Source organism: Oncorhynchus clarkii, chromosome 4 (genome assembly GCF_045791955.1).
Source record: "Oncorhynchus clarkii lewisi isolate Uvic-CL-2024 chromosome 4, UVic_Ocla_1.0, whole genome shotgun sequence".
NCBI lineage: Eukaryota > Metazoa > Chordata > Actinopteri > Salmoniformes > Salmonidae > Oncorhynchus > Oncorhynchus clarkii.
In genome coordinates, this window is record NC_092150.1 from 19,676,110 (window position 1) to 19,691,050 (window position 14,941).

Consider the following 14,941-nt stretch of genomic DNA (forward strand, 5'->3'; position numbering starts at 1 on the left):
AACAAGAGTCTGTTTAGTCAGGGATAGGCAACATTGATTGGGGTGGGGGCCGCAGTGTACCCACAAACATCCCCCTAACCTTGTGAGCAAAATATTTTAACGGCCCACCTAATTGTCAGCCAAGATATTTCTAGGTTTATCATCTCCTGAAATTCTACACATTTTGCCATGGGTGGAAAAAAAGACTGCAATTTTATAACTCATTTCATGCAATTCTACTCATTTTGCAATGGGAGCGGACAGACAAATTAGCAGTTTTACAGCCAATTGCCTGCAATTCTACACATTTTGCCATAGAGTGGAGGCAATTGTTATCATTTCTTTTTTACATGATAACTGATGATCAATGGACCCCACCCCGGTTGGTAATTTGACCATGCTTACTACACATTTAGATAGCTAACTTAACAATAAATGGAAAAAAATTGCTGACATGGGCTAATTAAGTGACTGCTGACTCACAAACAAATTTCAAAATTGCACCATGTGTATTCTAACTCTTAACAGTAAGTTGAGACTGACAGAGTCCGCCCCCCCTCAAAAAAAAGTTGCCCCTCCCTTTAGATCCTCACAACCAGCAGTAACGATTCAGCTACAACAATGAGCAAATCTTGATATCAAACAGAACAGCAGAGCATCAAAAGCTGTGACAGAAGAGTATTGAAGAGAGACCTACCCCTTCACTGTGTGACAGGGACTCTCCTGGCTCCTCCTCCTCCCACTCCTCATCACTGTCTACTTCATAATCCAACAGGACCTAGTGAGAACACACACATTTTAGTCATACATAGAAACCCATCAAACATGGAAGTCACAGTGCAACTGATATCACACCCAGAACACATTCTTCACTCATGGCACCACTTGACAAATTGGATATGGCAGGGTTAGTGAGAGCAATGTCAGAAACTAAGATGTAAAGAAGTGAAAGGCTTCAAGGATCATGGTCAGAGAATGAGGGAAGTCTTACCTTGTCCTGTCTGAGAGGGTAACGTGGGGAGATGTGGGGGCTCTTTTTACTCCACGTGCCCCAGTAGGCAGGCCGGTAGTTCTCACGGAACTGAAGGAGCTTCATGCGGCCGTAGCGCTGCCGGTCAGGCACACCGTCCGGTTTAGGCCCCTTAACTATCACCATACACTCCCTATGCAGAGAACAGAGAGGGGCCAAAGACTATAGGAGTGTACATACATTGAACAAAAATATAAAATTGCAACATGCAACGATTTCAAAGACTATACGGAGTAAGTCCATTTAAGGAAATCAGTCAATTGGAAAATTCATTAGGCCCTAATCTATGAATTTCACATTACTGACAATACAGATATGAATCTGTTGGTCACATCCCTTAAAAAGGTAGGGGCGTGGATCAGAGAACCTGTCAGCATCTGGTGTAACCACTATTTCCCCCATGCAGCGCAACACATCTCCTTTGCATAAAGTTGATAAGACTGATAGTGGCCTGTGAAATGTTGCCCCATTCCTCTTCAATGGCTGTGCGAAGTTGCTGAATATTGTCGGGAACTGGAACACTCTGTCGTACATGTCGATCCAGAGCATCCCAAACATACTCAATGGGTGACACGTCTGGTGAGTATGCAGGCCATGGAAGAACTGGGCCATTTTCAGCTTCCAGGAATTGTGTACAGATCCTTGCGACATGGGGCCGTGCATTACCATGTTGAAACATGAGGTGATGGCAGCGGATGAATGGCACGACAATGGGCCTTAGGATCTAGTCACGGTATCTGTGCATTCAAATTGCCATCAATAAAATGCAATTGTGTTTGTTGTCCGTAGCTAATGCCTTCCCATACCATATAACCGCATCATGGTGCATTCTGTTCACAACGTTGACATCAGCAAACCCCTCTCCCACACGACGCCGTACACGCTGCCTGTCATCTGCCCTGTACGATTGAAACCGGGATTAATCCGTGAAGAGCACACTTCTCAGGTATCACAGTGGCCATTGAAGGTGAACATTTGCCCACTGAAGTTGGTTACGACGCTAAACTGCAGTCAGGTCAAGACCCTGGTGCACGCAGATGAGCATCCCTGAGACAGTTTATGACAGTTTATGCAGAAATTCCTTGGATGTGCAAATCCACAGTTTCATCAGCTGTCCGGGTGGCTGGTCTGAAGTTCCCACAGGTTAATCCCACAAAACATTGGTGGCATTGTATTGTGTGACAAAACTGCACCCTTTAGAGTAGAGGTCGACAGATTAATTAGGGCCGATTTCAAGTTTTCATGACAATCAGTAATCTGTATTTTTGGACACCGATTTGCAGTTATTTTTTTTTTTTTACACCTTTATTTAACTAGGCAAGTCAGTTAAGAACACATTCTTCGTTTCAATGACGGCCTAGAAACGGTGGGTTAACTGCCTTGTTCAGGGACAGAACGAAAGATTTCTACCTTGTCAGCTCAGGGATTCGTTTTTGCAACCTTCCGGTTACTAGTCCAACTCTCTAACCACCTGCTTTACATTGCACTCCACAAGGAGCCTGCGTGGCAGGCTGACTACCTCTTACGTGAGGGCAACAAGAAGCCAAGTTAAGTTGCTAGCTAGCATTAAACTTATCTTAACATAATCACAAGTTAAACTAGTAATATCATCAACCATGTGTAGTTATCTAGCGTGTCCTGCATTACATATAATCGATGCGGTGCCTGTTAATTTCTCTTTGAATCACAGCCTACTTTGACAAACGGGTGATGATTTAGCAAGCGCATTTGTACCTAACCATAAACATCAATGCCTTTCTTTAAAATCAATACACAAGTATATATTTTTTTAAACCTGCATATTGCCTGCTAACATGAATTTCTTATAACTAGGGAAATTGTGTAATTTCTCTTGCGTTCCGTTCCGTGCAAGCAGTCAGGATAAATGAAGCCGTTTGGGCCGCCTGGCTCATTGCGAACTGTGTGAAGTCCATTTATTCCTAACAAAGACCATAGTTAATTTGCCAGAATTGCACATAATTATGACATAACATTGAAGGTTGTACAATGTAACAGCAATATTTAGACTTATGGATGCCACCCGTAAGATAAAATACGGAACGGTTCCGCATTTCACTGAAAGAATAAACGTTTTGTTGTCGAAATGATAGTTTCCGGATTCTACCATTTTAATGACCAAAGGCTCGTATTTCTGTGTGTTATTATGTTATAATTAAGTCTATGATTTGATAGAGCAGTATGACTGGAAGATGGTAGGCACCAGCAGGCTCGTAAGCATTCATTCAAACAGCATTTTTGTGCGTTTTGCCAGCAGGTCTTCGCTGTGCTTCAAGCATTGAGCTGTTTATGACTTCAAGCCTATCAACTCCCGAGATTAGGCTGGTGTAACCAATGTGAAATGGCTAGCTAGTTAGAGGGGTGCGAGCTAATAGTGATTCAAACATCACTCGCTCAGACTTGGAGTAGTTGTTCCCCTTGCTCTGCATGGGTAACGCTGCCTCGACGGTGGCTGTTGTCGATGTGTTCCTGGTTCGAGCCCAGGTAGGGGCGAGGAGAGGGACGGAAGCTATACTGTTACACTGGCAATACTAAAGTGCCAAAAAGAACATCCAATAGTCAATGGTATATGAAATACAAACCGCATAGAGAGAAATAGTCCTATAATTCCTATAATAACTACAACCTAAAACCTCTTACCTTGGAATATTGAAGTCTCATGTTAAAAGGAACCACCGGCTTTCATATGTTCTCATGTTCTGAGCAAGGAACTAAAACGTTAGCTTTTTTACATGGCACATATTGCACTTTTACTTTCTTCTCCAACACTTTGTTTTTGCATTATTTAAAACAAATTGAACATGCTTCTGTATTTACAGTGGGGCAAAAAGTATTTAGTCAGCCACCAATTGTGCATGTTCTCCCACTTAAAAAGATGAGGCCTGTAATTTTCATCATAGGTACACTTCAACTATGACAGACACAATGAGAGAGAAAAAAAAGAAGAAAGAAAAATCACATTGTAGGATTTTTAATTAATTTATTTGCAAAATATGGTGGAAAATAAGTATTTGGTCACCTACAAACAAGCAAGATTTCTGGCTCTCACAGACCTGTAACTTCTTCTTTAAGAGGCTCCTCTGTCCTCCACTCATTACCTGTATTAATGGCACCTGTTTGAACTTGTTATCAGTATAAAAGACACCTGTCCACAACCTCAAACAGTCACACTCCAAACTCCACTATGGCCAAGACCAAAGAGCTGTCAAAGGACACCAGAAACAAAATTGTAGACCTGCACCAGGCTGGGAAGACTGAATCTGCAATAGGTAAGCAGCTTGGTTTGAAGAAATCAACTGTGGGAGCAATTGTTAGGAAATGGAAGACATACAAGACCACTGATAATCTCCCTCGATCTGGGGCTCCACGCAAGATCTCACCCTGTGGGGTCAAAATGATCACAAGAATGGTGAGTAAAAATCCCAGAACCACACGGGGGGACCTAGTGAATGACCTGCAGAGAGCTGGGACCAAAGTAACAAAGCCTACCATCAGTAACACACTACGCAGCCAGGGACTCAAATCCTGCAGTGCCAGACGTGTCCCCCTGCTTAAGCCAGTACATGTCCAGGCCCGTCTGAAGTTTGCTAGAGAGCATTTGGATGATCCAGAAGAAGACTGGGAGAATGTCATATGGTCAGATGAAATCAAAATATAACCTTTTGGTAAAAACTCAACTCGTCGTGTTTGGAGGACAAAGAATGCTGAGTTGCATCCAAAGAACACCATACCTACTGTGAAGCATGGGGGTGGAAACATCATGCTTCGGGGCTGTTTTTCTGCAAAGGGACCAGGACGACTGATCCGTGTAAAGGAAAGAATGAATGGGGCCATGTATCGTGAGATTTTGAGTGAAAACCTCCTTCCATCAGCAAGGGCATTGAAGATGAAACGTGGCTGGGTCTTTCAGCATGACGATCCCAAACACACCGCCCTGGCAACGAAGGAGTGGCTTTGTAAGAAGCATTTCAAGGTCCTGGAGTGGCCTAGCCAGTCTCCAGATCTCAACCCCATAGAAAATATTTGGAGGGAGTTAAAAGTCTGCGTAGCCCAGCAACAGCCCCAAAACATCACTGCTCTAGAGGAGATCTGCATGGAGGAATGGGCCAAAATACCAGCAACAGTGTGTGAAAACCTTGTGAAGACTTACAGAAAACAATTGACCTCTGTCATTGCCAACAAAGGTTATATAACAAAGTATTGAGATAAACTTTTGTTATTGACCAAATACTTATTTTCCACCATAATTTGCAAATAAATTCATAAAAAATCCTACAATGTGATTTTCTGGATTTTTTCCCCTCATTTTGTCTGTCATAGTTGAAGTGTACATAGGAGGATGAAAATTGCAGGCCTCATATTTTGAAGTGGGAGAACTTGTACAATTGGTGGCTGACTAAATACTTTTTTGCCCCACTGTATTTGAGGCTAAATTGATTTTATTAATGTATTATATTAAGTTAAAATAAGTTTTCATTCCATATTGTTGCAATTGTCATTATTACACATACATGTTTTTATTTAAATTTATTTTTAAATCGGCATCGGCTTTATTTGGTCCTCCAATAACCGGTATCGGCGTTGAAAAATCATAATCGGTCGACCTCTTGTCCCCAGCACAAGGTGCACCTGTGTAATGTTCATGCTGTTTAATCAGCTTGTTGATATGCCTCACCCTTCATGTGGATGGATTATTTGATCTTGCTCAAACAGGGAGGTAAACACATTTGTGCATAAAATGAGAGAAATAAGGTTTTTGTGCATATATTACATTTCTGGGATATTTTTTTCAGCTCGTGAAACCAACACTTTACATGTTGCCTTTATGTATTTTTTTCAATGTAGAAACAGCCTCTTTACTGTAGGAAATTGCAGATTCTTTGTAGTTTCACAAAATGTCAAGAGTTCAGCAATTCAAAGCACCTATTGTTGCCATCATGGCCACGCAACAATTGTGATTTTTAGGGTGTGATGGTCTCACCTCATAGAGTCTGTGCTTCTGGGCTTGGTTGGGCCTGATCTGCGGGGCTCATTACTGGTCCAGTCCCTCAGGCCGTGCAGGCTTCCATCAGGCTTAGCCAGGTACCGGTCCAGTTCATCCAGGACTGCCTCCTCACACTGGACCCGTGTCAGCGGCGCCAGACCCATGTGCTCCTTTATCTCAAATGGAGCAAACTTTCCACAGGCAGACACAAGGGTCTGAGGTGGGAGGGACAGAAGGAAGGAAAGTTACAGATTAAATTAACATGCAACTATTTTATGATTAAGATTTTGTTTTCTTTCTCAATCCAGTCAGTTATCTTACCTTTGAGGCATGCTGAGGAGTCTTCGGTTTCTGTAGGAATCTTGTTATCTCTGCTTTCTCTGCTTTGAGCCTCTGAATAGAACATTTTCAGATGTATTATCAGGTCAGTTACAATGACATGGCAATTGTCAACCGTCAAATGTCAGACATTACACTCCAGTTTAAAAAATATAAACATCCCTTATCAACTCACATCCTTCTCTTCTTTCAACCGTTTCTCCTCCTCTTTCTTTCTCTTGCCTTCAAGTTTTTCCCTGGGGGAAATTATATCACGTTTAATTCAATTGCAAGGATTACATTTGCTTTAATAAAAAATAAAAAACATTCAATCAAATGTTTCCAGTCAAGTCAATATAAAAGTAACAAGACATTTCAGATCTGTGGTTTTCGATCAAGCAACACTCACTCTTGCTTTGATTTGCGATGCTCCTCTTTCACTCTTAATTTCTCTGCTTTTTCCTTTTCCTCCTTTTCTTTTCTCTCTCTTTTTTCACACTCTTCTTTCTCCCTTTTCTCCTTTCTTTCCCTCTCTCTCTCCTCTTTCAGTTTGCGAGCCTCCTCTTTTTTCTTCTCTTTAACCGCTTTAGCCTCCTCCCGCTGCCGCTCTCTCTCTTGGCGCTGGTGTAGCCTTTCCGCTTGCTCCTGCAAACTCTATGAAGAGAGGAAATAAACTCAGCTTCAGATAAGTATTTTGATGTAGATATTTAAATAGTAATTGGGATGCAAAATTCTGCCACTTAGCAGTGAAATACAGAAGTAATCTATCACAGCTCATTATACCTTTATAGAGAGTCTTTTCACTGTTTTCTGCTCTATTTTAGGGGTGGAATGTGGCTCCTGGAAAGAGAGAAGGTAACATAGATCACGTATTAATTTAAAAGCTTTCTGCTGTGCACAAAGATCCCTGATGACAGACATTGAATGATTATTGAATCTGATTTGCGAGTCGGTACTCACCGTGACAGTACGATTGTTCTCCGTCTTGACAGCCTCTGGGGAGCTCTCGGCCGCTGACAGAGAGCTGGTGGATGAAGGAGACAGCATGGACCCATTCCCATGACTGGACATATCAGGGTTGACAGACTCTTCCTCTTCTTCTTCCTCTATGTCAGATCCCTGTGTTGTATCTAGCTGTGAGATTGATGCAGTGTCCTCCCCTTCCTGCTCCTCCCCCACCTTGCAGTCTAATTGCCCTGTTTTGGCAGTGTGGTCTGTTTTGGTGGCCGTTACAGCACTCAGGGTTTTGCTTTGGTGGTTGTTTTTTGTGGGAGGACACAAGGCAGAAATGGGTGTTGCAGGTTGCTGTTTTAGAGGGTCAGTTGAATTGAAGTCCTCAGTGAGAACAACTATTATTTTGGCAGGGGAGGTTTGGCTGCTGTGACTCATGAATCCATCCAGGGGTCCGCGGCCGTTAACCAATGCTGGTCCGTGACGCATGGGTAGCGGGGAAATTTCAGATTCATTCTCCCCATCTGAGAGCCCAGGCTCTGGGCAGGGAAGGGCACGAGTTCTTTTGGGTTCACTGGTCTCTTTGGGCTCTGGGTTCAGACGCTTAAATGGAAGGCGGGCTGAGGAGAAAATACCATTTATTATCACTGATTTTCAAGTTGGACTAAATCCAATTTATCTTTAAAAGTATTTGGGAAAACAATGAAAGCAAAGACACTAAATTACAGAATTGTATTAATTGTAATATAATTTACTAAATTAGAATCTCTGAATATAGACTTTTGTATAGTTTGATAGCATTATGTTATTATGTATCATTCTCCTTCAGCAAAATAAAAGCATCTAATTGTTTATTTTACCAGGTTAGTCTCATTGAGATTAAAAATCTATTATACAAGAGAGACCTGGCCAAAATAGCAGCACACAACATTTCAGCCACAATTACAACTTAAAACACAAAGTACTACAGTTTAAAAACATACATTTCCAAGATTTGGCATCACCTTTGACCTTTTTAAACATGTTGGCGGGAGTTTTACTGTTATCTATTGCCAGGTAAAGGGAAGTTGTGACATCGGTCGAGCAGAAATCTGGCAAATAGTATATGGAGATAATATGCATTCAAAACACCTGAGGTTCACTTACCCTGAACAAGCTTCTTATTGGCATTGCTGGGTTTGACTTTGCCATCCATACCTGTAGCCAAAACAATGTGAGGGAGATAAGATGACGACAATCCCACAAGCAATCCTTCAGTCCTCAAACAGACTGTTTTTCAATACAGAAATATTTCCAGTTGCAAACAAGTTGCATCACTTTAATTGCTGCACAACTCCGTCACTGGAACAAAGAATTATGTGCAGTACCTTCATATGTTCAAACCACACAAACAGTCACAACACTGCATGACTTAAACACTAACTGCTTTATCCCCCCCACTCAATTGTATTCATGCTATAGGCTAGTCCTTAGTTTACTCATATGGTTAGTTTAACAAATGCATCCAGGTTATTTAAGGAATTAAATAATAAATACATGTCAGTCAATTAGGAAATGGCTAAGTTAGACTTGGCACTTACTTATCAAGTAAATGGACTACCACTTCAATTCAAATATAATGTTAAATCAAATGTGACTCATTTCAGGAAACTAGGCATATCATCGCAACTCACGACTTCACAGGAAAGGCATTTGAACATTTATTGATTTTTTATTATTATCAAAATGTGTTTTTTGGCAGAAATGCCTTCTGGAAGATTTGAACTTTCACGTGCCTTAATAACAAACCTGTATGCCATCTGTAAATGCAAATAAAGTTGTTAAAGTACAGGCCTAGTTGGTTTAGCCACATAAAAAGACAGCAACCTTCTCGCTTGCCATGGTGGGCAGAGATAATGAATGGGCCGGACATGCCGAGAGAGTTTAGGATTGGTCTGCCGTGTAGCATCTTCTGTCTATAAAATTAGCTGCTCGTTATGTGTAGATAATCCTTTCTACTGCAGTTTTTTTCTCCAAAAGATATAACATTAGCGATGGAGAACAGCAAATGGGCTGCTAATGCTCTCAACAACATTGCTGCCCTGAATTTATCAGGCGCTATCGACAAAGGGCAGAGGGAAAAAGTTGTGATGGGACTACTTTCAGGAGGACGATCGTACCATGCTGACTCTCTGACTGAAAATGAATCAGACGATTAGGAAATCCCTGATTTAGGTAAAAAAAAACATTTCCATCAAAGACATTGTAGTCTTCTGATGACAGTGATGGGGAAGAAACGGCGATCAACAGTGTTGTCACGGAAAAAGTTTTGAAATCAGTGAAATTGTAGTAAAATGCCAAATGGATCTACCTCCTGGTCCTCTTTCCCTGTCTTACCCACCAAGGGTAGAGACCGAGATGACCTCGCCTACTGAAATACCGGATTGGGCAAAGCCACCAGAAGACGACTCAAGCCAACCAACTACTGAACCTGACTGGTGTCAGGAAGAATCACCCTCTGCCTCAAGTGACACCTCTGAATGGGAACAGCTGATAGACTCATTGTTGCTAGAGTAATAGGCTCTGTCATAACCAGAGGCCCATATATGCACTGTAAGAAAAGTATTTCCTGTTGTAAGATATGTCATCACCCTCTCTGCTCTGAGGCAATGGGAGGAGCAGCGGATCGGGTGCAGAGAATCAAAAGGTATATAAAGAGACATTTGCCATTACTTTGGTGCTGACATCTTGAATTCTGAATTCATTTAGACAGCCATTTGACTTCGGGTAAATTGACACCTGACTCAAATTACTTAAAGATTCTAACTTGTTGGATCTGAGAAGTGACTTTCCAATATACCGTTCAACTATTGAACAGCTGTTTTGTCGCATATTGACCAGGTGCGTGTGTCTCAGAACCTCGGCCTCGTTGCGTGCCACGGACGCTGCGGTAGTTCAACAGGACTGAGAGTCACTCTAGTCCTTTAGTTGATCTCTTGTTTATACCTATGGTTATCTGAATTGACCCTGTAAGCATATTGACCAGGTGCGTGTGTCTCAGAACCTCGTCCTCGTTGCGTGTTACAGACTCTTTGATATTCCATTGGGGCAAGGGATCACCAACGGGTCCTCTCATCCAGTCCAAACTTGAATCTCTAAATTTAGTAAACCACCGACTTCAAGTCAACCTCTCAGCCAGTAGAGGGGAGTCGCTACTAACTAAATTCTAAAAGAACTCTGACCGATTGAAACTCTGCTCCTGATCTTGTGGGTCTCCTCATCATCTCTCAAAGGTAATTAAATAACTATTATAAGTATTTAATATAGAGATAAGTGTTATCATTGTACCAGGCATTTTATAAGAGCATTAAGTCATTTGCATGTTTTTGATTAACGCTGTGTGTGACCGAGTAACAAATTGTGTATTTTGAAGTGTGTTTGATTGTAAAAGACAAAAAACAGAGTGTTTTCAAAAATAAACGGTAGTCTTGTTTTGTCTCGAGTAAAAGGTTCTCTCAAAGACAGTTAACGGCACGGGAGATAACAACTCTGACACTCCCCGCTACCGGGACACTGGAAACGGGGATCAATGCTCTATGACAGAATAAGTTACCATTAAAAGACAAGGAGGAAGGTGTGTCCAGTAGTGATTCATTTAATTGTCTTATCGATCTATCTAAGTTTTATTTTCCAAGCAATACATATCCGACGGGCAGAGTAGTGAGACTAAGTTGACTAAACATCTTCACACTTTAAACTAGATACATCACAGAGGGGAAACACTCAACCACAGGGAAATCATATAGAGACTGGTAGGACTAGTGCTTAATAATAACTCAAGGACCAATTAGGACCAATTAGTGGTGAAGCAAAGAGTCTAGAGGATAAAGGTGGGGTTCACAAATCTGTTCTCTTATTAAGAGAACACAGAAGGCTGTTGTATAAAACACCCGTCTTTGGATTACATCTTCAAACTAAGGGCAACCATGGCATCTGTAACAGAGGGAGAAATATCAGATGATTCTTATGGCATTGCAGTGTGAACCAGAGTGACTTGATAACGGGCCAAGCAAGCGAGCTGTACAAACAAAACGGAAACGACACAGGACGTCTTACTTAATGAAAGGGGTTGCCGTCTGCCGTGAAGCATTCATCGATGTATACGGGTAAGAGTCTAGCTACAGTTTCAGATACTATACGTTTCAAATTTTGTTGAAAGTTGTTTTCATTGCAAGTTAAAGCTTACTGTTAGCTGGCTAGCTGAAGTTAGGTGGCTGGCTTGCTAGCTAGCTAACATTAGCGTTAAGTGTATGATCTGTGTAGTAATATTATCTCAGAAAGCAATTTGCATTGCTAGTTATAGCCTAATGTTAGTGAGTTCCCAGTCATCTGCAGTGCCTCTATGGACATTCACATGACTCTCCTAACACACACGCCATACATTGCTGCTACTATCTATTTTTTTTATCCTGCTGCTCAGCCACTTTACCCCTGATTGTATACATAACTACCTCATCTTTCACCAGTATCACTGATAATGTTATTGATGTTTTTGTTCATACGGTATATTATTTTGTTCTTTCTCTACTTGCATTGACCCTTTTTTTCCCCTCCTTTATATTGACACTATCTTTTTTTGATATTGCTACTATGCAAGTAACCATTATACTGTACTGTTTACACCTTCTGTAGAGACCCATCCACTTAACAAGATGTGTTTGGGGGTTATAGCACTTCTTTCACATAACCCAAACTAAAGAGCTCTCCAGTAGGTTTACCAAAACATTTAAGTAACATTTTCTCAAAAGGTGGGGTTAATCAACTTTCAAAGCAGAATTACTTTCCCATTGTTTCTCATATGCAGTGTATGATATACCATTTTGTAGCTCTGAGTCTCTACTTTTATCCAATGTAAAAAAACACTTTCATTTTGCTACATTAATACCGAATCAAGTCGGTGGATCACAAATAAAGGAGAGGATGGCACAAGTCATCGGCTAAGTAAAGCGAGGTGTTTGCTTTTCTCTCCCGCCATTCGGTGAATATAAGCCAAGTGTAAAAGCCCGGCTGTGGCTACACTCACAGCTCTGACGGTGGTGAGAACAGGGTTAGCCTCAAAGTAAAATAAACAAATTCCGTTTGTTAGAGGAACCCAAACAAGCTTATTGTTGGCATTGCTAGGTTTGATTGCCACCCATACCTGTAACCAAAACAAAGTGAGGGAGATAAGATGACAATCCCACAACCATCCCCCCTCACCACTCATAGCTAACGTTAGATGGACTTTGTTTTACAATGCACTTTTACTTTATGAGTAAATGCAGCAGTACAATGCCATTGACCATTAAATTAACCATTGTCAATGGTTCTAGCTGTCGAGCGGGCAGTGTTGTAACTCAATGTCTAATCGAAATTATATTTTCCGACTAACGTTAACTGTTATCAACAAGCTGGTGAGCAAAACTACCAATACACTGTTCAATAATTTCGGTGCACATTAGCTTGCTAGCTAACGTTAGTTAGCTGAAGGCCATGGGCAAGCAGCAGGCTACAAGGTTGACACCAATTCTAACTTGCTTAGTTAGCTGGCTGATGAATAGTTAACTATAAAGAATAACGTTAGCTAACAGTAAAGTTAGATTCATTTCAGAAAATATTGATCATATAGTTAGCTATACAAGCTAGGTGAACTTCAAGCGTACATAAACCCACATTTTACACTTCACTACATACTTGGAAATGTTATGAGGGGTTGGCAAATAAAAACGTTAATTCGCTAACGTTAGCTATCTACTATAACAGTTAACGTTAGTGTACTGTACAGTAACTAACTTAGTTAACACGACAGTAAGGTTAACTACTAACGTTAGCTAGTTATAGTAGCTAGCTAACGTATTAAGGCAGAAGTTTGTGTTGACTATGTGGCCATAGGCAAACTGAAAGATAAATAATAATTTAAAAGTATATAACTAAATTCCAAAAACATTTGAAAGGTTAAAATATAAATATCATCGCTACCTCTCCTCCGTGGAGTGGATGCTAAATGCCCGTCCACGGATGGATCTTCCGCCGCCAGCATCACCATCCGAAACTTCCCTCACTTTTGATATCCTTGTGCGGAAAACAGTGGCAAAATAACAAAACCATATGATGTCGCAATATTGACAGGTCTTCCAGAGTAACACTGTTATTCTGCAAAATATAATATACAATTGATATACAACTGTGTTTTACTATTTTTAAGACTAAGTGTGTGTGTTTAAGACTACATGTTACTCTTTCCGCATCTCACACACGATCCCTTTGGAACTCCTTGCTGCCTCGCGCTTGTCGTCAGTCAGATTTGGCGGGAGTATGTCGCTCTCCTCAGAATACTTTGTTGATTGGCCAGAACTCTTCTTCGTTGGTGGGGTTTCACGGAGATTTGGATCCAATATTTCTGGAGCATTGTCGCCACTAACTGTATGGGGTGACAAAAGGAAACTCCATACGATTAAGTAGAGTTAACTAAAACAAAACAAAAATAACTTCACAAAAACGAACTTCCACTCCTACAAACTTCAAGAACTCCCTCCCACCAATTTGTCGTAAACAACATTAGCATGAGTAACAATAGTGGAATCTGTTTGATTTTGTTTGGCAGAATAAATCACATTATTTAAAAAGGAGTGTATTATGTAATACTCAAGATCAGGGAGGTAGCTGCCAATTACTTCACACTGGAAGAAGTTAAGCTACACTAAAGCGACCCTTAAGAAACATGTAGTTTACATAACTAAATATACTTTGAAAAAGTAGTTCACAACATCCAAACTACTTTTTGTGAAAAATGATCACACCTAAATCTGAAATGTCATAGACTACTAATTGTGAAAACAGATCACTCTGGGCTGTGTAATTATCCTATTAAACACTATAACTATGTTTCAAGTGAGAATTAGGCAGGTCTGTTGCCGAAAAGGACAGGAAATTCTCGCCTAACTTAACCATATTTTATATTATTTTAGCTAAATAAGTAGTGTGTAGTTCCAATTGTTAGCTACACCACTATGTAATAACTTTTTTGCTAACTACTGAAAACACTACAAAGATTTGAATTAAGTTCAACTAACTGCAAAATTAAATGAACTTACTAGTTAAACATGTAGTTCACTACTTTTCAGTGATACCCACAGAACACAATTTTCAAATGTTTACACATCTATTATCTTCTTAGCTCTTATTGTGGGACTGACTTTGGAAAATCACCACCCCAGTCAGTCAATTGTGTGTATTAGACATTCATATTGCACTCTACAGCCTGATATGGATTGTGCACCCATGAAATGGAGTATCAGCCTACTCAGTGACAGCCACAGAACATAACTATGTTGAGTTTAAACAAATATTAGGACTTTGACTGTGGGATATCACCGTTACAGTCAGCATATTGTGTGCATTGAACATAATACTGCACTGTACAGCCTGACAAGATAATTAATTGTCATAAAATAGCTGTTCTCTTGTGCGGGACAATAATCATCCCTCTCTGTAGCATAGATGGCGCTGGCATTGTAGTCACACGTCTCCTGTCTACGCCCTCTATCGTTTACGGGATCTGTAGTTTAACAATCGAAAAATTGTATTCCAATTTGTCTTTCTGCGACCTTTGTAGAACTACCACTCCCTCAATGCATTGCTGT

At 40.7% G+C, this 14,941-nt stretch overlaps 1 protein-coding gene across 2 annotated transcripts in view; it reads right to left on the reverse strand.

Annotated features, from left to right (window-relative positions):
* Nucleotides 1-13,612, reverse strand: part of LOC139406554 (chromatin assembly factor 1 subunit A-like) — a 20,711-nt gene extending 7,099 nt beyond the window's left edge. The window contains exons 1-11 of one of the 2 annotated variants that reach the window (XM_071149263.1): nt 13,529-13,612; nt 13,278-13,370; nt 8,427-8,477; nt 7,290-7,900; nt 7,113-7,169; nt 6,739-6,983; nt 6,526-6,586; nt 6,333-6,404; nt 6,009-6,226; nt 971-1,142; nt 677-757 (exon numbers count right to left, since the gene is read on the reverse strand). In XM_071149263.1, the coding sequence (XP_071005364.1) occupies nt 677-757; nt 971-1,142; nt 6,009-6,226; nt 6,333-6,404; nt 6,526-6,586; nt 6,739-6,983; nt 7,113-7,169; nt 7,290-7,900; nt 8,427-8,477; nt 13,278-13,344 (1,635 nt within the window). In that variant the 5' untranslated portion in view covers nt 13,345-13,370; nt 13,529-13,612. Of the gene's footprint in view, nt 1-676; nt 758-970; nt 1,143-6,008; nt 6,227-6,332; nt 6,405-6,525; nt 6,587-6,738; nt 6,984-7,112; nt 7,170-7,289; nt 7,901-8,426; nt 8,478-13,277 lie in introns of both variants that reach the window. The other variant, XM_071149262.1, reaches the window with a different exon arrangement.
* Nucleotides 13,613-14,941: the final 1,329 nt, after the last annotated feature.